Source organism: Lonchura striata, chromosome 2, assembly GCF_046129695.1.
Source record: "Lonchura striata isolate bLonStr1 chromosome 2, bLonStr1.mat, whole genome shotgun sequence".
Taxonomy (NCBI): Eukaryota; Metazoa; Chordata; class Aves; order Passeriformes; family Estrildidae; genus Lonchura; species Lonchura striata.
The window spans coordinates 71841147-71868432 of NC_134604.1; the positions used below are offsets into that span (position 1 = coordinate 71841147).

Sequence of the window (27286 nt, forward strand, 5' to 3'; positions counted from 1 at the left end):
TATTCTACCTTTTGATTTTTATCTCTGCCCACCCACCACACCCAAAAGTGCAATTAACTAGCTAGGCAAAACTGCATCATTGCAGAACTAACTAGAGAACATATTGATAGGCTTTGGAAGGGGATAGATTCTACCTTTACAAAAGTTCTGTCTGAGTGGAAAATACCTCATTAAGGGTGATTTGTGTAATTACTAAAGTTGTGTTTTGAGAACAGTTATGATGCTCGCATTTGCCGGGTATGCAGAGTAACAGGTTGTCCAAGGAGTTGCGAAATCTCCTTTCCTGAAAGCTTTCAAGCTTGGCTACACAAAACCTACTTGGTCTGTTCTGTCTCAGGCTAAATATGAGTGATGTTTTGGTTTGTTCTCACCATGCCAACTACTATTTATCAGACAGCACTAGATGGTTGTGTTTTGACTGTTGAATAGTTCTAGTCTTTGGGCAACAGCAGCTGGCTGAACTTGTGAAGAACAGGGCTGGTGTTTTCTCTTCATTCCCTTATTAGTGTGGGCAGAATGGTTGTGATTAAGCAGTCATAATTCTAGTAAGTATTTGCTGGTTGCAGCTGTGTGTGCTGAATATACCTGCCCAGTAGTGGCTGTGGATAAAGGTGAGGCAAGTGGGGTGTGAACAGGATGAGTAAAGTGTTAGCATTTCTTTCAGGGTCCTTCCGTAAAGACTTTCAGAGTAGGATTTGTAACCAGAAGCATCCCAGGCATTTTATGTGATTGGGAGTGTTCCCATAGATTGGATGCCTTGTCCTGAAGCAAATACTAGCCCAGTTCCCAGAATAGTGCTGACATGGGCAGACAGGTACAACAGTAAAACTCTGGAGATAGGTGAAGCGTAAGCTCAGAAAGGAAGTAGTATTTTCTTATCGATGTGAATTCTTCATTCTTGAAAGACCTTACAGGTATTGAGTGAAGCTCTCTGAGCTGCACATACAATACAGCTGCAGAGTGGAGCTTTGTATATGGCTGCAATGATTGCAGTCGAAGGTCAACGTAGGGATGATCCCCTAAAAATTTAGGCTGTCGTCATTAAAAGGTCATCCAGTAGAGGTCAGTGGTGCACTGCTCTAGGTACAAACCTTTGTGTCTTAATGTATGGCAAGTATCACGGAACACTGGTTTCCCACAGTTCTGCAGCAATCTAATACCCCATGGGAATATAAAGATGGTTTGGTGTTTAAAAGACTAAAATTTGTTTGTAGAACAAAAGAGTCAGAATGGCTATAAGTAGATTGGCAAAGGGTGCAAGAAAATTAAAATTTCCCAGGAGGGAAAGCCAAAATTGAAGTAATGCACATATTTCCCTCCTATGCGTTTTAACTGACTTAATTGTATGACTATCATGAAGATTGGTTATGTTAAAAAGAATGCTTTTTGGTTTGGAATAAAAAAAAAAAATCAGTCCAGCCTCAAATTCCAAAGATGACGATGGCAGGTTTGAAGGTTAACTAAGAAATGGTATTCTGAGTGCACAGGTATTGTTAGTGGATTATGACGGAAAAGCAGAAATGCAGAATGGTAATCACTGGCACAGAAGGAAAGATATGAAACAGGAGATGGGTGCTGCAAGCTTGGTGAAGAGAAATAAAAGCTGAATCACTTAGTCTATGACTAGCTTTTTCAAATCCCTCAATCACCAGTCATGTACTGTAATTTTGGAGAACCTGGGAAGATGAGCCAAATGTAGTATTGCAATGAGAGTGAACAAGAACTTCACCCTCTTCTTCAAAGAAGGAAGTAATTCTGATATGATCTCTTCAAATGTAATTTTTGTGTGTGTGTTTTTGTTTGATTTGAAGTTTTTTTAAGCATGTGAGCAAGAGTATGCTGGATTTAGGCAAAACACCTGGGAAATGAACTAATTAATGGATAATAAAGACCTTTTGAATTATTCATCTTGCCTCACAAGGTGTGAGGGAGCCAGAAGTTTGGATTCTGTAGCTTAGGGCACCTGTTTCTTTCCAGATGAAGCACTGGCACCTTTAGTGTGCCAGCACTAGAAGCCTTAAGTGTTGGATGAAACTTCTGTCCAGCATGCTGTATATTCCCTGTGACCTTGGGAAAGGGAGCTGAAGATCCCTGTTTCCTATTCTTTGCCATAAATTACTCAAGAAGTAGAAGTCTGTGCTTTTAAGCCATCCATTTGCTGTGTCCTTAATTAAGTGGGTAGGAAGAAAAAAGGATTTTTTTTTTCCTGCTGCTATTCATTAGGTCAACTTTCTCATGTCTTCATGAGGATGAGCAGTTTTTGCTGAATAATAACCAAAGGCTCAGAGGACTTCTGTCTCGATGTAACTGATGAAAACTGAACCCATTTAACCATGATAAAGACTACATCAAAGAGCTTTAGGTTGATTGTGATCAGACAGTTTAATCCCACCTAATTTCTGTGGCCATTGTTCCTCTAAGCAGCTTATAATGTTTTTGAAAAATGGCTTGCTTGTTCTGGATGTTTGAGGGCTTCAAACTGTAGAGACCTTTTCTGAAGAAGTGGCATGTCCAGTCCCAGCCAGGGTGTGTACTTGAGCATTTATTTCAAGTTTAGTAACTATTTACATTTTTTGACACTTGTTCTGTAGTCATTTTAAAAACCTCAAAATGTAGTGGCATGGTTTTTATGAGGGGCTCTTACCTGTATTGAATGTATTTATTTATTTCTCTACTAGTAAAGAGGTGTTCCTACAGTGAGGCTTTGTAGCAAAAGAGCTGTTTGTGAAACTTGATGAAGTTTAATTAAAGGGACCTTGCCTCCCATTAAATATGAGCAAAAAAAAAAACCCTCTTGCTGATTGTGCACCAGTTAAAACAAATTTGAAATGGTGACCATCTTACATCTAGATGTAGACCTTGGAGCTGTCTACTTGAAGAAAAACCTTTGATAAGATGGGGGACGTAGGAGAAATGACTGAAATGAATATTTTATGTTTTTGAGTAGAGATGTGCGCAGTGGCACGACAAATAGTTATGGTTTGTTAAGAAGGTTTTTTTAAGAACTGATGGTGGCTGAACAATGATAAAGTGTTTAAATGTGTCTATGTTGTTTCTGTCAGCAAACAAATGAAAGAGATGGAGAAGTTGGGAGTCCTGAAAGGAGCTTTGAGTGCGGAGCAGCAGTTGGCTCTCATTAGCGTTTGTACAGACCTGAAGGCAGCAGTAGAGGGTGCAACTTTCATTCAGGTAAGCAAAGATTTGCCAACTCCTAGCAAACGGTGATTAAAAGCTGTGCTATGCAGTAGGTGGGCACTGGAGAGTTCAACATCATGACCCCATAAGGATATAGTCATGCTTGTTAAAGTTCTTTGTAGCCTGGTATCCTGCCGTGGGAGATCATGCCTCTTTGCAGAATTTCTTACACTAGAATCCTTGCAAGTTTATTCTGAGTTAGTGGGGGAGAGGCTGGCAGCTAAGCTGAGAGGGAATTGCTGACCTCCATGTATAATAATGACTGTACCTCTTAAAAAGATGAATGTAAGGTGAAGGTTGGCAGGAGATTTTTGAGGGACAGATTATCACTCAGGGAATTCCACATGTTCTAGAGCCTGTCAAAAAATGTGTTTTTCCCTCTCCAGATACTTAGTGAAGGCAGGTAGCATGACATATGGGGTGACTATTCTGACTGTGAGGGAGTGCTGTAGCCAAGCACAGCTATCCCAGAGTGCTAAAGTATTAAAAACAGGGTTTATACATAGGTTTGAAATCTGTGCTGCTAAGTAAAATTTGAATGGGGAACAAGCTGAACTGCTAGGACTGATAGTTTGTGGCTGCTTAATTATTAATATGCTCACTGGATTGGACATAGTGCAGAGAATAGGCTAATCTGGGATTACTTCTGGGATAAAGTATGAATGTGTTTTCATTAGGATTGGCATCTTCTACCCTGTATGGCTCCCGAGTATTATTCCAGTGTCGTACCATTAGCTGTCTCAACATGTATTTGTGCTGTACTCTAGTTTACAACTTACACTGTTTAAGGCTGTAAATTCCCAGTCTGATCAGCTGCAACACAACCCTAGTAACAAATTGAACTGAAAAGAGCACAGACTTCCAGACATTTTACTCCTCCCAATTTGGTGAAGTGAGGAGGAGAGAATGGGAGGCAGGGTGAAGGCTCACACAGAAGTCAGTGTGTGAATATACTCTAGCTTTTTACAGTAGTACATGAAATTAAATATTCAACTCCAGTATCTTGCTCTTTCATCACTGATGAGCTTGGAACATGTTAGTTCATAGTATTGTGTTCATGCATGTTTTGCCTACTTGTACTGAGTTTAATTTCCAAATTTATTGTCTAAACACTTAGTCTTGTGAAGTCCTTCTGCAAATGTTTGTGGTTGTAATAACAATGGCCAACTTAAATTTCATAAGCTAACTTTTAGGTCATTTATGAATGGATGTAACAAAGGGCACAGCTATCTGTGAAACAGCACTGGCCAGCCTATTCCAGTGAGTAAGAACTGACTGTTCTTCCTACCTACTGCTTGTGAAGGCTGTCTTCTTGTTTCCAGTATTCTCATAGATCTTCTTGTTTTCTTTTGCTGTTTCAAGCATTTCTTACTACATGGTATATCCATATGGTGTCCTTACTTTCTCTGTATGCTACCTGTAAGGATCTGATTTTTCTTAGTGCCAACTTTGTATCTCTTTAACATTCTGACTTCTATTTTACCATCTTCTTTTGAAGCTGAACATAGCTGTCATGGAGTTCTTGGGTTTTGTTGCTCTGGCAGGGGTGTTGGGTTTTGATATGCTATTGATCCCATTAAAGAGGGCCTTTGGCAAAATCTTAAGATTTTTAAACAAGGTCTTGCATGCAACATCAGATTAAATCAAGGTCCCACCACTGTCAATTCATTTACAAAATGGGCATTGAGCAAATGTTGCAAAATCAAAGTAATTTTCTGTTAGAAGGAACCTGTGGAACTCATCTGGCCCAACCCATTGCAGGACCAACTTGCTTCAACTTGTGCAGAATTTGTGCAGTTGAATTTTGGGTAAACACTTCTGGTCTCTCTGGGTGATGTGTTAAAATGTTTGACTACTGTCATTGCATTTTTCCCCTAATATCTAATTGGAAGTCTCTTTGTGCAACTTCAGTCTCTTGCCTGCTGTCCTACCAGCCTGCACCTCAGAGAACCTGTGTGTTCCTTTCAGGTAGCTGAAGATAGCAGTGTTGTGTTGGTAGTGTCCAAACAGCAACAGTGTACCTGGGGTATCTGCAGCTTTCTGGCACTATTTTATGTTCCCTTAGCCCTCTTGATGTCTCTAAACATGCAGTTGCTTAGTATATTAGTAAAAATAAACTGAATAGCTGCAGTATGCCCACGGATAACAGGTCATTTGTGTGAAACATGGTTGTACTATTTGTATCAGCTCTCCAAACTATAGGATTAAAGTTTGATTCAAAGTGTTAACAAATGCACAATGGAAGTGGGCAGGCAATTTATTAGAAATAGACTTTCATTTTCTCTTGAAGGAGGGTGGTGGAATAGAATGAAACAATCGAGGCTCATACCCTTATTTCAGCAGTGAGCAGACTATGACTGAACCATATGAAATTTAAGAAATGCTGCTTAGTGCAGCTTTGAATGTGGAAGGATAAAATGTACTAATTGTAACTTATGAGTGCAAGTGTTCTGACTTTGTTACTTAAAAAATAAAATATTGGTTGCATTGATCTTAGTCAATTATAGAGGACTCAATTTTCATGCTTAATGATACAACCTACGGATTAGCTTATTTCAAAATTTTCATGAGAACTCCATTTCTTTACCCTGGATTTTAGTTGGTTAAATCTTAACTTCTTTTCAAATCTGGCCTTTGTCGAGTAAGTCCACTTAAAGCTTTAAAAAACTTCTTGATGTTTGCCTTCTATGAGTAAATTCTTCATACAATTGCCTTCTATGTAGTTTTCATAGGACATAACTTAGAAGGAATAAAATAGTAAAAAATGGAAGTTCCTAAGTTATATCAGTGAAGATACAATTGGGAAAAAGATGCAAGAGATAATTAGAAGGATTGAGAAGAAAATTTATAACAGTGATGTCTTGAACATTTTAAAAGGTTATATATTCTCTCTTCTCAGCATTTTCATGAAGTAACTTGTCTTGCTTAGTGTGCTTTACATCATCTTCAGAAGGAAATCAGTCCATGTTTTGCTCTCAGTCTGAGTACTCACACAAGTTTACTTCTCAGAACTTTCCTATGCTACTTGGAATAAGTGCATAACTTATAGCATGTAGGTGAATGTACACAGCAAGTTTTTGTATCACTTAAAAGCTTTAATGCTGAAATAACTTTTCCATTAGCTGAAAACTCCATGGAGACAAATTAATGAATATGTTTGTACTAGAAATGTTCCTGGCGTGGGACTATCATGGATGAGTTAAATGTTTCTTAATTTTGTGCTCTTAGCTTTCTTGCATAAATATATGATTACTTTTGTTATCTGTCTTCATGTGACTATTGGGTACTGAACATCTTTGTTCTCCTTTGAGTATTAAAACCAGATTTTAGTGGATATATGCTAGTTCATAAATAAGATAAATTGAAAGAAGTGTAGCACTTGTATGATCTCTTACCACAACACTAGTAAAACAAAACCAAAGGTTTTTAATTGAACAATTTACTAACTGAACAATAGAGTTTGCTAGTTTTCAGAGGAAGATTAGATGGATGACTATTGCTAAGATCTTACTCTTGACACCGGGGCTGCTGTGTCTTTGGTGACTTGTGAGGGGTGGCTGGGCTGGTTGAAGATGGACACAAAAGGTCACTGAGAGGTGATCTCTGAATCCATCTGTTGTGCTGTGGCATTGAACAGAACAGACTGGGCAAGGGGATGAAGTTAAACTTTTAACTTACACCTTGTGTTCTTGAAGTATCATTTATCCTTTTTACTTTTAAAAGAACTCTGCCTAAAAGCCTTAGAACAGTGTCTTCATTTCCTGCCCATCCCTTTAAAAAGAGAGGGTGTTCTGCCCCCTTTCCTCCCTCTTGCCATTACATCTGCACAGACTGTTAAGCTGTTGATAACGACACTAATTGATTTTCAACCTGGTATCTTTCAGATCTTGCTGGCTCTTTTATCTTTTCCAGTTGGACATATTTTTAAAAAACAGTGTTAACAGCTTTCAGAAAGTCTGGTGGTGTCTTCAGGGTGCAAAATCAGCATTGACTTTGGATCTTTGACAACAGGTGTTTTGTGTCTCTGGTGATAAAAAATTAGTTTTTGACTGTCTGTTACCAGTTTCTACTTGTAGCTTTTGTTTGGCTTTCCTGACTTCTTTCAAGAACTGTTTTACTTCTGGGGATGAGGGAATGTCTGCAGACAGTAGATGAAGATATCTTCAGCTGCCCTGAGCTCATAGGCTGGAAGACCATACTGTTTTGGAGGCTCTGTTAGTCACAGACTTCTGTAGAAACAAAACTGCTGGCAGGCAGAGTGTGCAAGCATTGCAGTAATGTGGCTTCTTCTGAACTGAGCCCTGGATGGATAAACATGGGTCTGTTTGCTCTCAGCTGGGCAAATATAACCTTAGCCCTGGTTTTATTCCACAGAGCTTAAACACTGGTGTGAGGCACCAGAAGTTGTGTTTTGGCTTTTGAGGGAACAGGTTTTAGGCTTGGGACTTGACTTGCTGTCTTTGTAGAAGTTTTGAGAAAATTATTTCTAATTTTAAAGGTTTAGATGATCAGATCTTTAAGACTTGCTGTAAAACATTTTATGAAATCAGCATCTGAATTGAACTGAAAGATGATGTTTAGGTAAACAGATGCTCCTGCTGAATGGACTTATGTCCTTCCAAGTTTTCTAACATTTATTTCCCACCTATTCTGTGCATATAACAGCTGATGTCGTCCACCATTATGGTCTTGAATATGGTTTTGGTCCTTGTTTCAGGAGGTTGGCATTGCCAAAATTGTCATCCTGCCTGACAACTAATCTTGCTCTTCAGGTTCTCTTCCGTTACTCCCTGGTCCCTTTTCTAGGGTGGTGGTGTGTTTCCATTGCCTTTCCTAGATCACTTCCCCTAGTTTTCAGGGTAGATGAAATCAGGGTAGGGAAAACCAGAGAAAATCTAGTACTTTGAGAGAAGATGTAGGGAGGAGGATGTCAGTCAACTAGTCTGAGATCTTATTGCCCTTTCCTGAGGGAAAAAAAAAGATCTTCATCTGTTGCAGCCTGATCGGCTTGTCTGTCTTTTGAAAGTTTCGTTGGCCATGTGAACATCATGGAAAATGATGGATCTTTTCATGCCCTGATACTAAGAGGAGAAGAAGCAAACTTGTCTTAATTTGCTGTATTTGCTTTAAACAAAAGAAACAGCCAAAAAGCCTCTCACAGAAGCCCTTCAAACCGTCCCAAATTTGTCTGATTTTAGAAGAGGTAGTTCTGAAGACTAGTACCTTCACAAATTCCGTTTTTTTCTGCTAAAGGTTGAGAGGACACTTGTAATTCAGTCATTTAGTCTGAACAGTATAAAATGGCAGTAACTTCAGATTCTTTGACAGGGTATGTTTATGAAAAGTAGGAGAGTACGGAATGTTTCCATCCAAGTGCTGGATTTCACCTTAGTGTTGTTTACTTGCACAGTATCTTGCAGTCAACAATCTTTCATGTCACTCAAGAGGTAGTGATTCATGAAGCATCAGATTTCACACTTGTATGAGCTCATATGTTCAAAACCAATAAGATATTACCACTCTATATCTAATGTGATTTATAGCCCTAAATTATTATTTTAAATTAGGTTAGCCTGAAAGTGCTGGTGCCTTTACCTGATCTTTTATGACTGCTTTTACAATAAGTTTCTTTATCTAGTGATGAGACCAAAGGCAGGCAGGATCAGTCATACCTAGACAACTGTCTGTCAAAAATATGTTAACCTGTTCTTAAAATTATCTTGTGGTGTGATTCCTTCTTCTCCCATGTTGAGCATTTTGCTCCAGTGCATACATAACCCATAGAAAGTCCGTAACTGAAGCTCTGGGATGTGAAACTCACATGCCTGTACTTTATTCATATTTTTGATAATTGTTTCACATGGTGATTATGTGGCCCTCCCATGCCTAACAAACAGCCAGTCTGCTTTTCAGTTAAAGGAGCTGCTGCCCTTATGATGCCTTCTTACCTGTGGCTTACAGGATAGCAGTAGTTAGTTCAGGTTCAAAGTAAAAGTGTTGATTGTCAAGGTTGTGTGGCTTGGTTTGGACTAACTAGAGTTGGTTTACACCTAGGGAGGCTTTTGTTGCAAATGACATTTTTGTTAATGATTTGGTTTTTGTTCATGAGCTTGAAACCATCTTGGAGGAAGTTGCATACCCACTTAGTGGAATGAGTATCTGCTGTGGGAAAGGGGCAGACAGGCTGATGAGCTCTTGTTCCTCTGTATGTATCCCACTGGGCTGGGTTTCTGCCTCACATCCAAGTGTTTCAGGGTTTTTGTGGTGGTTTGTTTTTTGTTGTTTTTTTTTTTTTTTTCCTTCTACTTCCTTTTAACTGATCAAAGTCCTGACACTGCACCGAAAGGTGTGCAATAACCTGGGGCCTCCTTTGACAACAGCTGTGTGTGTGTCTCATCCCAAAGCCATGCAAAAGTGTGTGTGCCTCCTACCCAGCTGCTGGCCCTGCCTTTATCCTTAAGGAGGATAGCAGCACTTTACAAAAAGAGACTGAAGTAAATATGCTTACCATCTTTGAATTAATGAATTTTTGTTAGTCACATTGTCTTAATAATGCCTTGGTATACTGCTAGATGCACATACTATCCATCTCTAAAGTGCCTCAAAATATGCATCTAAAACTATTTTTGAGGGGAGTGTGATGGAAAAGTCCAAAATACTTGGAAGTCAAGTACTTGCATTTGAAATATGTAATGATTTTGAATTTTGTGAAATTACCAAACCTATTCAATATATTAAAAATAGATATATTTGAGCTAAGTTCTATTAGCTAATAGTCATATCAGAAGCAAAATTGATACTTCTATTTAATAATTTGCTCTGATATTAAAAATACAGTTTTATGTCTCTGCTTGTTTCAGTACCTGAACTCCCAGCCTCTGCAGTCAAAATGTGAAGTTTTTAAATTGCATGGAATACATGGAATACTGACATGGAATACAATAAAAAAAGCACTCAAGTTTCCTTTATAAAAGGTGCATCTTCACTTTCCAGAATAGACATACACACCTAAACCCTGCAGGAACACAACAAACCAGAATATCAACACAAAAGCCAAATAGAAATTACAATAATTAGGACTGAAATACTAATGATAGTAGTGAATGTTTTAAACACTCTTTTGCTTAAAATATAATTTGATGTGAATTCAATAAAATGGTGACTGAAACACAGCAGTCTATATGCAAGATGGAATAAATAGATGGAATTTTGCTTTGGTAACTTCAGTAACCTCAACTTTGCCAGTGATGTTGGAGGAAACAGCTGGTTGTCGTGGCAGGGTTTAATTTGCAGAGAGCTTATTTTAGCATATGTACTTTTCTCAAAGAGGCTTTTACAAGAATCTTTTATTATATTATTTAGATTTGGTAAAATTACATGAAATAATTGTATTTGACTGTACAGTTGCTATAGATAGTAATTTGAGATCTATTTAATTTCATTAAATTTGCAGGCCTCCTGTTCAGGTATTTTTAATGTTTGTCTTAAACAGTATTCAGATTATGTGTAGGAAAAAAAAAAAACCACAGGCCAAAGCTTTGTAGGTTTATATTAATCAAGCTTTCTTTGAGGAATAAAACATTCTCAAGTGACTTTTTAGATTGAAAGTAAAACAATTATGCCTGTCTTTTCTGTGAAGTTCTTTTCCTAGTGGATTATAACTATAGAAGATAATGGAAGTATTTGTAGAAATGTATTAGGCACCAAGCTTTCAGAAAAGCTCCTTTTCTGACATGCAGCACTCTTTGTCTATTAATCCTGTGATGTTCTTTATATTCCCACAAAAAGCTGGATATAATGTGGTTCCTGTTGCAGGAGTGCTGACAGTCTGGGTCCAGTTTGTGGGATAGTACTGTGCTTTGAAAGCTGCTACTATGGCCTCATTCTGTGAGAGGAGAGGATTGCTGTCACTTGACTCTGGGAACTGTTCTACAGGAGTGCCTTAAAAATGTCAGCTAAATCAAAGCACTGACAAACTGAGGCTTCTTAAAATGCTGTAAGTTTTATATGTATATAAACAGAGCAGGGGCTTGTGGCATGTTTGGAGATCCTCACTTAACTGCAGGAGATGAGGAGGATTCTTGGTGCAGTCAAAGTGGTTGTGGCTTCTAAACAAATTACCTGCTGCTTAAAACCTTACTGAATTTCCTGGGAAAGGGGAAATTGCAGAACTCTAGAAGATAATTTTCTACCTCAGTTGGCAAGGGCACAGGCTGCTCTTGCTGTAGCAGCTGTGGCATGGCACTGAAATGCAACTCCTGGGGGTTAGGTGGTACAAGACAAAGGTGAATAGCTGTAGGAGGGAGATAACTATGGGAGGGGAATAGGGTGTTTCTTGCTCTCCCTTGGTTTAATTGAGGAGCCAGTTCAGAACTTTTGGGTCAATATTAGCGGGACCACCAGTATGGGAGACTTTGTGGTAGACATCTGTTATGGACCACTTGATCAGGAAGAAAAGGCCTTCTTCAGAAGCCTCACATTCACAGGCCCATGTGTTCATGGAGGGGCTTCAACCACATCAATATCTGCTGGAGGGACAGCACAGGAGAGCACAAAGAATTCAGAAGGATTGTGGAATTAATTCATGGTAACTTTAACACAGGTGGTTGGGGACTAGAATAGAGGACAGGTTGTGCTGGACCTCACAAACAATGAAGAACTGGTTGGAGATGTGAAGGTCATGGGGAAGTCTTGACTGTAGTGACCATGAGATGGTGAAGTTGAGGATCCTTGAGAGGAGAAGGAAGACAAAAACTGGGATTACAGCCCTAAACTTCAGGAGGGACAACTTTGGCCTGTTGGGCCAAAATCTACTTTGAAGAGTCTCATTGTATGGGATACACTCCTGCAATGAAGGTGGGTCTAGGAGAGCTCAAGATAGATCTATCTTCATTTGCAGGGATGTATATATTATCATAAACCTTCATATTAAGATTGCCAGGGAAGAAAGACTTTCTTGTTTATGTTTTCAATTTGCACCAGACAGGATCTAGTCAGGAGGTAGGAATTCAGTGTGCAGTGTAGTTTTCAGACTTCTTTATTCAGCAATTCCTAATGCTGGTGGACTACCATCAGACTCCATACTTGTTACTGGGAAGGCTTGATGCTGCTCCCTGTGACAGCATCTCCAGATATCTTACAGAAAGTGCCTTGCTGGTTGCTGAGTGGCTGCTAATCTTTGACCTTCTGCATGCTAGTTTAAATATCTGGCTTTCATGTTAGACTGCTTGTATAGGATGTCTGTGTATTTTAGGACCATTCCACTGTGTTGCAGGGCTTTGCTTCAGGCCATGTTTTGTTTTTTTTGCCTCCCAGTACTAATAAATTGCTCAGCAGGAATTCTCCTTGATCGTATAAGGAAAAGGTATTTTGCAAGATCGTGTTTTGGGGAGTGTTTTTCTAGACGTTACAGAGGAGTTGCTACCTTGGCTTATTTAAGAATGGATGGGAAGAACCTGGACAGAGGCCAGCATTTAAATATAGGAAAATGAAGTTGTGCATTTAGATGAGCATGGATGAATGTGGGAGTACAGATGGTGGGTGGCATGGTGAGAAAGGCCTATAGAAAAACACAGAGACAGTGGATTTAAACAGATGAAACTCACTGGCTTTCCATGTGCTGGCATTTCAGGGGTTGTGCCACGTGAGTGCAGCTTCTTAATTAGAGGCAACTAGACCTCAATCACCATGTGGTGTATCAGTTAGCTAGGGAGGGAGTCTAGCATGTGTTTATCTTTGTGTAGTTCTTTACTGGTTTAACTAGCTGCTGTGTGTTCTCTGACTGTATATTTGGATAGTGTAATTCCTATTACATATAAGCCTTTAATTCAATACAACACTTCCAGGAGATGGGCTTTAAAAATTAACAGCTGTCATGTTCTGATCAGACTCTTAAGAGATGTCTAATAAAGTTTAAATTAGAAGCCAGATTTGTAGCAACCTTGTCTAGGTGACCAGGCCTTGGAATAAAGGTTTACTGTTCTCTGCAAGTGAGAAGTATGATCTTCCCTAAGAAAAGGGCACAGAAATATACAGTGTCACTTAAAATGCATAGTGGTGCATGCTGACCTTTCTGCACTGATTCTTTGAGAGAAACTGATAGCATTAAACCCATATCTTACCTGCTCTCTGTTTGATCTTTCGTTTCTCATGGTAAACAGAATAGCTTCAGACCTTTCCAGGCTCCATAACTGACAGCAAGTGAAGTTCCTGTTTAATGGATTGTTTAGAGCTTAATTTTCCCCCTGGTCTTCAGGGAATTGGTGTATTTGAGAAAATAATTGCGTGCTTGAGAACAGAAGCTTTATTACAGTGGTCCAACAACCTGAATACAATTGTGACACTATACAAGAAACTCCAAGCAAATGGCCCATTCAGAAACCTTACGTAACCATGGCAGGTTTGAGTTTCCAGCAGATTTGAGTTTGCCTTTTTGATTATCATCTGATGTGAGAGCAGGCTTAGAGTTTCAAGTTCACAAACCTATTCAAAGCAGCTCTTTTATTAGCTTGAACAGTATCTGCAGAGTTCTCATCATCTTTGGCTTCACTAAAAGAAACTATTTAAACTTAACCAGCAAGCAGGGATTCTGGAAGTATGAGGAGAGTATCATTTTGTTTTGATAAGGCTGTCTAATACTCTGGGCTCTATCTGGAGTTCTTAAATGACCCTATTTATCTCCTCTGCATCATGGAACCTTTAGTACTGTTCCATGCAACTTATTTTTTATGACTTCAAATTACTTTTAACCCATTTTTTGGTTTAAAAACTCTGGTCCTGGGTATTCTTGCCACAGAGTCTGTCTGAAGCAGCAGATGTTAAATGTATATTTTGGATTACATCAAATGTATAGTCTTTTCCCCTAACCTTGCCTTAGTTCAACATAACAGAAAGGACATAATGAAGTACTGGCAGGTGGGAGAAGGTTAGAGTTGGAACAGAGCAGGTATTTTCTGTGTGTTTTAAGGGGAAGGCTGAGGTTATGCAACTTTGGGATCTTGTTTGGATTTTTTTTAACTCTTCCAAAATCCCTCGAAACAGGCTGGCTTTCTTCCTCCATTTGCTTCTCATAGGCTGAAGACTTTTGTTGCTTGTGGGATCCACTGTAGTTATTATCCCTTGTTCTCCTCCCAGACTAGTGGATCTTTGCATGCTCTCCTTCATGCATCTTCTGGAGATAACTTTGGAAATCTGGTGATTATAAGTTGTGGCTCTTGTCTCACATGTGTGAAATTTCACACAGTGATGAAGAGCTGAATGTGCTCAGTAGCTTTGGTAGAAGTTTGGATAGCATTCATTCTATTTCAAATGTCTTCAGAAGTCCTTCTCAGTGACCCTCATATTTAAAATGCTAATAAGTATCTTCATTAATTTCAACTCTGGGAATTGTTCAAGCACAGGCTGCAGAGATGTACCTTGGAATCTCCTGCCATAGTTCTGGAGATTTTAAGTTTGTCTTCTTTTGAGATACATCTGTTCATTTCTATCTTGTCTTAGAGAGAATACTGACTTCTATCATGTGAGATACTCTTAAAAAAAAAAAAAAGTGGAGACTGGGTCTTATTCCTCTGTATTGTGTGAGTTAAAGTCTGTATTTTAGACAAAGAAGAATATTTTCTTTTGCATTAAATCTCCTGTAGGGTGTGGTGGTCCATCTTCTGCTGTACATAAACTCTTGGGCTTTCCATTTCTTTAACTGTGGGAAGATATTTTTGTGTTACTGGCTCACTGGTATATCTAGGCTTATTAAAACTGATGATTTGTGCTGAATTCCCAGGTGTCAATCTAGGATGGGATCAGTGAAGTCTGAGATGCATACATAGATACTATTGAACTACATGCCTTCTAATACTGTTTTTTGGTTTTATTCCAGGAGTGTACTCCAGAGAATCTGGAACTGAAAAAGAAGATTTTTGGTCAGCTGGATCTTACTGTGGGTGACAGTGTTATTTTGAGCAGCTCAACCTCTTGTCTCTTACCCAGCAAATTGTTCACTGGCCTTAAACATGTTAAGCAGTGCATTGTGTCACATCCTGTAAGTACGATGGTGTGTTTCCTTTCTGTATAAACCGTATCTCAAACTTCTTACTGCAGTCTGAAAGATTCAGAAGGGTATTTGGGGCTCTTGTGTGCAGGGCCAAATATTCAAAAAAGCTTTAGTTTGGTTATTCTGTGAGCAGCAGCACTAATCTACAAAATTGAGAGGATATAGCATGTTGCATACTGTTGGACCAAGATATGGTCTGTGTGAGCTGCTGTGCTCATAGTGGTTGTGTGTTTCTCAAACTACTGGCTTTCAAAATTTAGGATTTCTATGTTTTGGGTACAAACTCGTAACATTGCTACTTTCTTCCCATGTCATTGTTAGTCTTTTCTAGTATCCTTTCTTGGCTTCTGTTGGTTAACAGTAAGAATCCAAACACTGAGCTGCATTGTGCTTGTCATGCTATATTGATAAAAGATGGGAAATTTAGACTCCAATTTCTTTAGACTTGTGGTGCAGAAGCAGTATTACTTAATTCCTGAAAGAGGAATTAAGGAATGATCAAATAGAACAAATTGGACTTGAAGCTGAATTTGCATGCTTCATGACCAACTGGGACATGGCAGTGAAAAATGGAATGACTAGAGGTTGTGGCAGAACCTCAAAATGGTCAAAGGCACTTGAGAGCTTCTTTAGAGGTCTGTTTGGAACTGCCAGACAGCAGTTTATTACATCTCTCCTCAGCATGGAAGAGCATTTTATCTTGATCATCACTGGGATTCTTACTGCTTGTTTTCCACTATTCAAGAAGCTAATGAATTTGTTAAACCAATGTTAGTTGGGTGGTCAGCTGATCAGTTAAGAGGACTGTTGTCACGACAAAAGGTGCTGCCCTGGTCTCTGCAGTTTGGTAACTACATGATGTTTCTGCTGGGTATCCCTCAAAGTGTAAAGTAAATGTCAATTCCCTGGGCATGGTCAAGAGGAGAGATAATGTCTCTTTAACATTTCTATATTTCTATATTAACTAACTATACAAGTTTTTTAAACCAGTTCCTGGCTGTTTGTCAGTCTTTGATTTTACTGTACTCTTTCTTACTGTTTTCCCAAGTTGGCCTGTACTAGATGACTTCGTTTAGTCTGAACTGCAGTCTTCATAGGAGCCACTCCTTAAACCAGGTTTTATCAGATCTGGAAAGATGGTCTCTGCATAAGCATTTTCTACGTTTCTGTGGCAAGGATATGTATTTTGTCAAAGTGAACTCTCTGGATATCTTAAAATGTCTAATTGTTCCCAAATGGCTTTGCAGTCCAAATGAGACTGTTTTTTTCGTAGTCACAGCTTCACTCAGCTGTAATGAGCATACCAAAGAAGCTGTAAACCAGTGTACTCTTCCAGGGGGCTTTCTGCATCAGGAAACATGCCTGCTTTATAGTAGTCGTTAGCTTTGGGTGGGTTTTTTTGTTTTGTTTTATTTTTTACTAAGATCTTGAATGCAATAGTAGGATTTGGTGGCTGCAGGAAGCAAGTGCTCTGCAAGACACTGAAAACAAGTGTGGAATTTGATATACCAGAAAAATTAAAGGCTGGAGTTGTAGAGCCTCTGGCATGGGTGAGGGTGTTGAGATTAAATGAAATGAAGTGCCCAAAAAGCAGAAGAAGCTCATCCCTTTGCTTACCATGGTTCAGTAATTAGAGAAGAAAAAATCTCCCAGCACAGCTGTATGGTAGAAATGCACACAATACTTATGTTACAGTACAAAACAGGTACAGCTGTTCTCTGAAAGCAGTTTCAGGCAGTGGATCAATAGAGGTCTGCTGCAGGGTGGTTCTCTTCTCATATACTGTATATGCCTGCTAGATCACAAAAATAGAAATGTGGGGCGAGAGGAGACTGTGCACTGACTGAACTCCCCTGTTGTACAGGAAACCCTGCAATCAAATAACTTTAAAACTGCATTAAACTCTCTTAGATTATTTTTTTAACTCCATTACTCCTGTTTGAAATTGGTTTTGTCTTCTAATTTTTGCTCCAATCTTATTACTGGTCTATTAAAATTAATAATTGTTTGTTGACAGCTTTTGTGTAACGTAATTCTTCTCAGTGTTTTCTTCATCATCTCGTTTCTTAGTTGTGACTTTGTTATGCGAAGGTGACCTTGTGTTTCTTGAAATACTTCTCATTTTTAGAAACTTTCCACCATTCCCTATTTCATCTATGGTCTACCACTTTCAGTTTTTACCAATATCTATTATCTCACTCCTAAAAAATTGTCTTCCTGTGTCTCCTCAGTGAACACACCCATATGCTCCCTGTGCCAAGTTCATGAAATGGAATACTTCAGTAAGATCACTGTCAACAGTAATCTTCGAATAAATTTTTAATAGCCTTAGTCTCTCTCAACAATCAACTTGTCCTTTTTTTGACTGGAACCTGTGATATACTTAAAGGTTAGAAAAGCCTCAGAGAATGTCTTGGTGCTTGCTTGGGTCTTGCTCAGTTGCCTGGCACCACTGGATGGTGTCCATCCACCACACCGTTCTCAGCATTGCTGGTGGCACTGCAAAGATACTGATGTGAGAGAGGCTGTGTTGGGACACAAGGCCCTCTAAAAGGAATGAAGTGTGTTACATCAGTAGTTAGAGCACATGTCAGGCCCTGCAGGAACGGGAACCTTGTAAATACTGAAAAGAAAGAACATGCAGGGAGGAAAGGCTACTTGCACATTCCTGTGGCTAAATCCTCTACTTGCATTTCCAGGAGCACAGTTAAGAGTAGTTGACTGTGCGGGCGCATGATGAAGGAATCAGTAGTTAATTACCATCCTTCAAATATCAGTGTTACTCCTGGTAGTAATTTATTGTATGTTAGCCCCTTCTATTGCCTGGAACTAGATGGAGAGTTGAGTTTAACACCTTTAAAAGTACAGCTGAAGAACTGCTACTTTGGAAAGAGAATGCGTGCAGCCTAACTGTCGATTACACTATGACCTGAAGAACTTCTAGCTGTTTCAGGATGTTCTTTAGGATTTTTTTTTTTTACTTCAAAAATACATAATACAAAGGTCTTGACTTGATAAGAAAGTACATTTGGGAAGAGTCAGGAGAGGTAATTAATTTTTTTCTAAGTACAACGTTTGGAGGTAACCTGTTCTGCAACATTTTCAAAGTAGGTTTTGTGTGATATCTGTTACTATATTAAGCATATATTTACAGGCTTGGGCCAGTAGCTGCTTATCTGTTAAGTGTTGCATCTTACAGGTGGTGTTTAGCAATACTTTTATTATAAAGTTCCTGACTGTCTTAAAGGAAATGCCTTGCTTAATTTGGAAAGACAGGTGGTGACCATATGTCTTACAACAATAAACAGCCTGAATATTGAGCAAACTGTTCCTCAAGTCAGAATAAAGTCTTCTAGTATTGTTTGAGTGCTGTCATCTCTAGTGTAGCTCCATGAATTTTGCTGGGGTTAAACAGTTTGATTTAGTGCAAGTTTAATTATTTCTTTTAATTTGAATTAATGCACCAGCTTTTATTGGGTTGGTGAAGTCTTTGAAGGTCTGAATGTCAGGCTTGCTGTGTTCACTGGAAATTATCCAAGTTAGTGCCAGCTATAAAGATGCTTTATATTAACTTGTTCTGTTGGTGGCTGATGTTCTTCTTTTGTCTTTCTTCTTGAGGTAAATCCACCTTACTTTGTGCCTTTGGTTGAAATTGTTCCTCATCCAGAAACAGACCCTTCTACGACAGAGAGAACATATGCCCTGATGAAGAAGATTGGTCAGTCTCCTGTAAAACTAAACAGAGAAATCGAGGGGTTTGTTCTGAATCGACTACAGTATGCAGTGATAAGTGAAGCTTGGAGACTTGTGGGTGTATGTATATCTTTTTTTTTTCAGTTCTTGTAGATATGATTTTTCAGTTCTTCTGTAGATGTGATAAGTGAGATTGTTTATTTAAACATCCTTTAAATTAGTGTCATCTTTGTTCAGTTGTTCCATATGAATATAAAATGTATATTTAAATGTAAATTAAGCCTAGTAAGAAGTTATGTCAGTTATAAAAAGCAAAGACTGACAAAAATGAGGTGATATGTGATACTAAAAATTATTGTTTATCCTGCTTTCTTTTTTCAGAATACTCTTCAGGGCAATCAAAAGAATCATGTTAAAAGCAGGACTCAAAATACAAAGTTTTCTTTTTGTAGGTGTCCCATCATTTCGTGTTTGTTTTTTTCTAGTGTTGTTGGCCTACTGTACAGTGGTCATGAAAATATTTTAAATGGTTTTCTCTTTGGCCTTTCAGGAGCTGCACTCATAGGTTTAACTGTTACTTGATACTTTTAGGTAAAGACAGATTTCTCCTCTTGCCCATTCAGACTTCTAGCTGAGAATGATTTGTTTGTGTGCCTTCAGCTTTTCCCACAGTTAGTTGTTCTGTGCTGAAAAGTCTGATCTTTCATCATCAGGAGCTGGGTTATGAGTCTGTTGCTATTCTCTTGAGAAAAGTTTCAACTGGGCTTTAATAAGACTTACTTTTTTATTGTGGAATGTTTTGATTTTTCAAGCTGTTTAAAACAACCATGCACACAAATACAGGTAAAGATTTTAAAATTAAGGTAATATTACTGTAAACAAAGCAACTCTTTTTCCAAAGAAGTGTTTAAAAATAATCTTAAACATAAACACTTCCAAATACGTGTTTAAACAAAATCAGTTGCTGAACTGATTTTGCTTACTTGTAGCTGACTTTCACTAGCAACATAATACAACAATATAAATGAGGTGGTGAATAACAGTAAGTAAAACAGTAAGTGTTGTGAGGAAGGAACTGATCTACTACTGGAAATGTTTGTTTAAATTTTTTTAATGTATTCTGTTGTTAAACTTTGAATACAAAGTCTCAAATTTATGATAAGAAAAACACTTTCAGAAGGCTGTAGTCATGTTGGAAAACATAGAATAGAAAAGACAGTAATGTACAATCACAGAATAGTTTGGGTTGGAAGGGACCTCTGGAGATCTATTCCCACCCCCCTACTACAGCAGGTTGCACAGGATCATGCCTAGGTGGATTTTGCATAACTTCAGAGGAGAATATTCATTCTCATTGGGCATCCTGCTCCAGTGCTCTGTCACCTTCAAAGTAAACAATTTTTTTCTTCCCATTCAGATGTAACATTTTGAGTTTATAGTTTGTGCCTGTTGTGCCTTGTGGACCAGTCACCCATGGTCAGCACAGGCATTCAGGCAATGCCTCAAAAATCTAACAGGCTTCTTTCACATGTCTGAGAGCATAAACTCAATGGTGGAAGCCACTGTGTTAGTAACCTAGGATGCTAAAAATTTCAGTGGATCCAGGGATCATTTAGACACATTCATGTTGGACTGTGCAGAAGCAACCTCCACCTTCAAAGTCTCAAAGACTGGACTGCCAGGAGCTGAGGCAGTACAGTACATATCCCTGAAAGTATCATTCTCTGTTTGGTCTTGCTGTGAAAGGAATTTAAGAACGCTTTATGGGCTGCAGTTGGAAAGGAAGTACTGAGTTGAGGCAAACCTTTAGTATGAACCTGTTGTATGGATACTTTTGTGGCAGTGGTGGTTATGTGAATAGTAATAAAATAGTGCTTGAAGGACTGATAGATATAGAAGGTTTGTTTTTGTTGTAAATCAAAGTTTCCAAGTTGTTCTGTTCTTGTATAATTTATAGTTTCAGCCAAATACACATTTAAACGGTAACAACTTTGGTGGCCATATTTCCATTCCAGAAGCCTGAACAATAGCAGCTGTCAAAGGTGTATAGTTTCAGCTGTGTGACATCAGGCTGCACAGTGCCTTTGATGGGAGGAGAATCACTGCAGATAGGTGAGAAGCAGGCCTGGGCCAGTTTGTGTTTCTACTGTTGTGCTGCCAGCTTCGTAATTTTTATTGAAAGCCACGTTCATTTGGTGTATTCCACTTTCCAAATGGGGAAACATAATTCTTCTGACTGTGGAGTCACTTTCCAGTTCTTACTGTTGAAAACATCAATCTCCCCAACTCTGTCTTTGAGAGACTCCTAAAAATCAAGTTTTACTCACATTGGTTACATCTTGAACAAATGTTTTCATTACTCTGAGAAGCACTGGGGGATCGTTGTGTTATTTTGTTGGGGTTTTTGTTGGTTGGTTGGTGTCGCTGCAGGCCCCCAACCAGGTAATAATCAGCATTGGCTCCATGTTTGCAGAAGGCTGAATAATTGCTTCATTGTATCTTCCTACACTATATTATGTTATACTTATTAAGAAACTTGCAGTCCATCTGACACAGCTTTGACCTAATTGGTCAATCCATCCAAACACCATCCAGTGTCCAATTAAGAAATCACCCTTTGGTAAACAAATCTCCATAACACATTCCACATGCGCACAACAGCAGGTGCAACAAGTGGAGATAAGAATTGTTTCTCATTCATTTCTCTGATCTTCTTGCAGCCTTCCCTGGGAAAATGCCTGGGAAAGTCTGTGCCTGCTCTCTGTGGCTAGAGAGCTGCTGCCACAGGTTGGGGTATTTTTTGGGTTTTTTTCAGTCAGTTGAACTTAATTCATTAAAGAAACTAGTGGAAGTTTCTCTAGCAGAACCTCTAATGTCCTGTTAAACTCATTGGTGGTAGGACAGACATGCAGTACAGCTGTACCTAAAACATTTATTTTGGAAATGTTATAATAAATAGGCTGATTAGCTTGCAGAATATGTTTTAGTTCCCAAATCTGTCTGGAAAACTGACAACCTGTCAGTCTTTCTCTTTTCTTTAGCAGTGCTGTGTTGGGATGGATTAGAAATGGGCAAAGAATCATGTTGTGGCAGAAAGGCTCTGATACAGAGCATGGAAGTAAAGATGTGGCTATGCCAAAAGAAATGTGGTAAAGATATCTGCTTGCTGTATGTTATGTGGGGCTCACTGACTTCTGCCATGTGGGTCCAAGAGCAGGACACACTTTTAACACAGCCAGAAATCTGATGTAAGGCTCTGCCAGCATAGAAATCTGGGTGCAGGCTCAAGACTCCACATGGTGCTCAAATTGCATGTGGCAATTACTTGGACGCTGGAGCACAGAAAGGAGCATAATTCAGGGCAAAGAGATTAAAGTAGCAATGAGAAACCTGAGTATTGGGATACAGTTTGTCTTTTCTGAAGGTGCTGGGGTTCCCAGCTGCACACATAGGGAGTCTGAGATCTTACAGCTGGGCACAAAATGAGTGCTTTGACTATAGGACTGGACTGAATGTGGGAGTGGGAATTGTGGTGGTAAGGTGGTAAAAAATTAATAGGCTTGGAAGTTGAGATCTGATTTGTTGGAAAGTAGGAGAAAGAAAACTCATTTGGAGATGTACTGTTGAATGCTGAGAACTGTGTTTATGTGGATAATAAGGAATGTAGATTACAGAATGCACAAGTTTGACTTTACAAGAACTTAGACGCAAAGACCATGAATTCATCTATGGGTCTAAAAGATATAATTCAAACAAGTGCTTCTCTTTGAAGCAAGAGTGCTACAAGGAGATGTTTCATTTTGGGTCTGAGTTAGTCTTTTAGTGACAAGATATCTTTTCAAAGATTGCTTTGACTTGCAAGTCACAAGCATTTGGGCAGTGTAGGTGTTTGTGGCAGGAATTTCTTGTATTAGTTATCTCTGTCTCCTCATGCTCCACATTTATTCCATGATAAAGTAGATAGTGAGAGCACTGCCTTCTGTCTCTTTAAGGTCATGTATCTGAGAACTTTTTGTAGGACCTCATAGCCTGAGACTGGCATTCATATAGGTTTCTTATTCATGTATTCTCTGGTAGAAATGTTGCAAAGCTGATAAAGATGAGAGTAAAATAAGTTCTGTAAGATGTTGAGGTTGAAGATCCTTATTCCTCTCTTGTCAAGCCTAAATTTTTATATTACCAGTTTGGAACCATTAGAATAACCCTTAGCCAGTAACAGGAAAAATACCTCAAACTGCTTTCTTGGTTATTCTCTGTTACCATTTATTTGCTTTCGCACATCTGCATTGACAGTGGTCACTGGTGTGTCTGATTTTTTCATAATTCTTGGAGCAGAAACTTAATGCCTTTTTTTGCCTGGGAAGCACACTGTGCACTACAGACATCATTACTTTTGTACTTTTACCAGTACATTTTAGAGTAGTTTAAGATTATGTTGCAAGGGCTATTAATTAAATAGCTTGACTTTATCTTGTTCGGAAGGTAAAATTTTGGTTAACATAATCCAGAAAGTAACAACCAAACAGTTTCACCAACACTTCAGTTCAGGAGTCTCAAGCTTTACTGTGAGTAGCTATGATTGTCATTTAACTGTCATTTAACATTTAAATGTGATCCACATTTAACTATGGATCACTGAGTGAAATATTTTTGAAATATTTTCCTAAGTATCATCTGCAATTTGCAAAGAGGTCATAAAATACAGCAGCAGAGATAGCAGGTGGAGTGTGACAGTTTTTTAACCTTGACATAATTTAGGAGTTCACTGCTTTTAAGAGCTGTTAAAACTGTTACAGGATGGATTGTGTAAGTACTCTACTTATCTCTGCATAAGATTTTAATACTGTCTCAATGTGGTTTTTTTTCCTTTAAAGTGGATTTTCTTTTATGTTAGAGTCATTGTAAAACATGAGAAGAATGGGCAGCTGTTCAGTTTTTGTTAATCTTCTGGAAAATAAAGTCATGGTTTGGCTATATGTCCATTTTAGTTTGTTTTTGTGGCAATCGGGTGCGTTGGCTTCAATCATTATTTTATGTACCTCTCTTTTCTCAAGTGAGAAAAGCTTAGCAGACTTTTAATGCTGGCAAGACTTTCAAAGTTCAAATTCCTTACTATTGATTATACTACAGTGTTATTCAGACACTTTTTCCAAAAGATTGAAGATAAGGTATAAGATTAAACATTTAGCTACAGTGCCTCATAAAAGGGGAAACATCATAAAAATGAAGTTTAAAGGGACAGGATGAGAAATAGTGTTGATGCTGTTTCTTACAGGGTGAGGTGAGCGAAGGTGCCGTGGGAGAAGGATGATAGAGGCCAGCAAAGCAAGGAGGTGTGAAGTGTGTAGGACAACAAGTTTCTTAAACATTATGAAATGAAAATATGTAGAGGGATATAGGAGAAAAGTCATCTGCTGAAAATGACAGGACTGGAAAAAGATCTCATCAGGGTGTAGATGGAAGGGACTTGATTGAAGTGATAGTGAAGAGGAGGGTGTAACAAGTACTGCTCAGACAGAATGCATGTATTAGTGGGAATTAGAGAGAAAAAAAATGAATACTGAATTTGGGAAATAGAGAGGATGAAGTGGCAGATTTGGAAACAGAAAATATGTGGTCCAGGAGGCAGTGAAGTCCTGGAGTGAGTAGGAGAACATGATGGTAGAATCAGAAAAAGTAAGACTGTGATGGTTTTTGGCCATTACATTTGGTGTGATTACAAACCAAGTCCATGACAGAAGTTGCCATGTGGGTGTGACTCAGAGATGAAAAGAAAGACTGCTGATTAAAACCAAGCAGGTTGGGTCAGAGCCTAATGCAGAACCACCACAGGCTTCTGGAAAGGTGAAAAGTGTCCCTGCATGGGAAGAAGCACTAATAAAGTACCAAAGGTTCATTAGGATAATCCTGTGGTATCACTGGAGGTTAGAATCTCTAGTAAAATGAGACTGTGGTATATAAATGTTGTTGTAAGAAGTATGGAGAATTCAGAGTTAGTCTAGATTTTGAAATTTGACTGGCCATTGGGATCACTGAGGATTTTGGTGGAATTTATTTTAATTTCAATTCTGTAGCTGTAAGAGCTTCTAGTGAACTCCTACCATACTTCCTCTTCCTTCTGACAAGTGCTGGAGGCAGAAGCTTACCAGAAGGGTAATCCAGGATGAAAAATCCCCTTGGAAAGATTAATTCACACCTACACTTAGTGAAACTGGATAGGAACTCTTTCTTGTTTAGTTCTTAGCATAAACATCAATCCTTGTGGAAGACACCTTGCTGACCTTGCAGCCTGGTGAATCATTCCACTAACTGATCATCTTGCCATAAATGGGAGCAGGGTTATTGCCTAGGGTAGGAAGGTCTAACTTGTTTATCATTTATGTGTTCTTAATTTATGAAGAGAAGTAAAAAACTTTTCTTAAGAAGAGTCTTTTGGACAGCAAGAGGCTGAGCTTATTTGTGTGGAACACTGTATCCCTCAGCTGAAGGGATCTGTCATGGTTTCCTTTTGGTAGCAACAACTTTTGCCTTTTAGCAGCTGCAAACATCAAATTGCAGCTATAGTCAAAAGGCTAAGAGCAAAGCATTCATGATTCTGAGGGTACCTGGTCTTCAAATATATAAGGACTATGGTATCCAAAGAAAGTATGTTATTAATTTGGAAATTAATTTGCAATGATTCTGAAGTACTTCAAGAGCCTGTTAACACTTTTAACATTATGTTTACAGTTTTTAACTGCCGCTGTCGTTCAAATGCTTGTCTGGAATTTGTGGTTAGTCTTTTGTCCACAAATCCATGTCAGCTGGTGGGGGCAGGGGGGAACCACTCATCAAGCACAGCTTTACCAGCACAACTCATTGTTTGGATGAAGCACTTCTAACAGAAGAACACTTTTGTTGACTTTGCTGATGTTGTTTAGAGAAGTTGCATTGCCATGTCAGGGGAAAAAGCTTTCACAGAACGTATGGTGTCTGTGTTAGTTACCCTGATGCTGGTCTGTAATCTGAATTCTCTCTGAGGTTTTTGTTTAGTCTTTATGTGGACCTTTCTATCTGCCTCTAGATGAGTTACCTTACCATGCCTATGAAACATGGTCTTACCTTACCTTTAATTTGAAGAAAATAATGCTTTCTTATCCCTGCCATTTTTTGGCTAATTGTTAGGAGAACTGTGTGTTCCATATGTGGTACATAGATCTTAATAATTACATCATACTTCCTTTTCAAAATAGAGTTCTGCAACAGGGATTCAGACCAGCTTGGTTGATAGGAACAATACCTACTAACAGGTTGAGTCTTGAGATTCTCTTACAGAAGTCTCAATTTAAGCTGAGATGATTAAACTTAATGTCTGTGGCCAGCTGTAGAAGTTATGTTGATTTGTGGCTTTTAAGTTTCTTTTAAAGTAGCAGTAGATTATGTAAATCATGGACACAGGAAGACACTGTGGGTGAGATTCAGCTCATTTAAGATGGGATCTTGAAAATGTAGACAGTGATATCTAAGCTTCTTACTCATCTTTCAGCTGGTGAAGAGAATTAGGGCCTTTTAGGACACAACTCATCTTACCTACTCTAGATGCCTGCTTTAGGATGCTGATTTCCTTTTTCCCCCTGGTGATTATAAAGAGAGTCTAGATGTCTAGCTCAGATGTCAATGTCTACTGCAGATCAGAAGAGCTGTCCTGCGTGCCCATAACTCTAGCCCATGACTGTGTGATACAAAGGGGCATTCAGACAGGGCCTTGCAAGAGAGAAATTTAACCAAAAATTACACGGTTTTGTCCAAGCAGATGAGTAAATGAGTATGAGTATTCTGAAGCTTAAAGGGGCTGACGTTCTCTCCCTCGCACAGCCCCCTGAATATCTGGCTAGCTCAGAGATCTAAGGCTGTGAGGGGAGGAATATCAGGAGATGGCAAAGATTTTTAAAAGAGGCTCTTACCCCAATATATGTTGGTTCAGCTCTCTTTATTCTGTGATGTCCATGTGGAGAGCAGGGTAAAAGAGGACAAACAGGAAATGTCAGGGGTCTATATAGACTTTGGACAGGGTGGGCTTCCCTGGGTCTCTGCCAACCCCATTGGGGCAGGAAGGAGGGGTTCAGGGTTATCTTGATCAGAGTCACAGGGTCTTGGGGACAGGGGAAAGAGAGTGCCCATGAGCACAATGTAACAAGGGGCTTGTTAAGGAAGAGGCACTGAATAGGCTGAGCACCTCAGAGCAGGGTAAAAAGATAAACTAGAAGCAGTTCAGCATCTCTTCCACCTTCCTACCCAAGGAAGGTGGAATTTTATGTTTTTATGAAAACATAAAAATGTTTTCACGTCTCTGGGAATAAAGGGGACAAGTTC

General features: G+C 38.9%; 1 protein-coding gene and 1 long non-coding RNA gene across 3 annotated transcripts in view; one reads left to right on the forward strand and one right to left on the reverse strand.

Annotated features, from left to right (window-relative positions):
- The window catches only part of CRYL1 (crystallin lambda 1), a 51227-nt gene that overhangs the window by 6883 nt on the left and 17058 nt on the right, over positions 1 to 27286 (forward strand). Inside the window, exons 3-5 of the mRNA XM_021539960.1 lie at positions 3063 to 3189; positions 15068 to 15229; positions 18860 to 19054. Coding sequence (XP_021395635.1) covers positions 3063 to 3189; positions 15068 to 15229; positions 18860 to 19054 — 484 coding nt within the window. The remainder of the gene's footprint in view (positions 1 to 3062; positions 3190 to 15067; positions 15230 to 18859; positions 19055 to 27286) is intronic.
- The window catches only part of LOC116183414 (uncharacterized), a 78992-nt gene that overhangs the window by 6586 nt on the left and 45120 nt on the right, over positions 1 to 27286 (reverse strand). Inside the window, exon 4 of one of the 2 annotated variants that reach the window (XR_004148044.2) lies at positions 13260 to 13404. The exons of the other annotated variant lie outside the window; for it this stretch is intronic. This is a non-coding gene — a long non-coding RNA (uncharacterized LOC116183414). Of the gene's footprint in view, positions 1 to 13259; positions 13405 to 27286 lie in introns of those variants that run through there. 2 annotated transcript variants of the gene reach the window in all.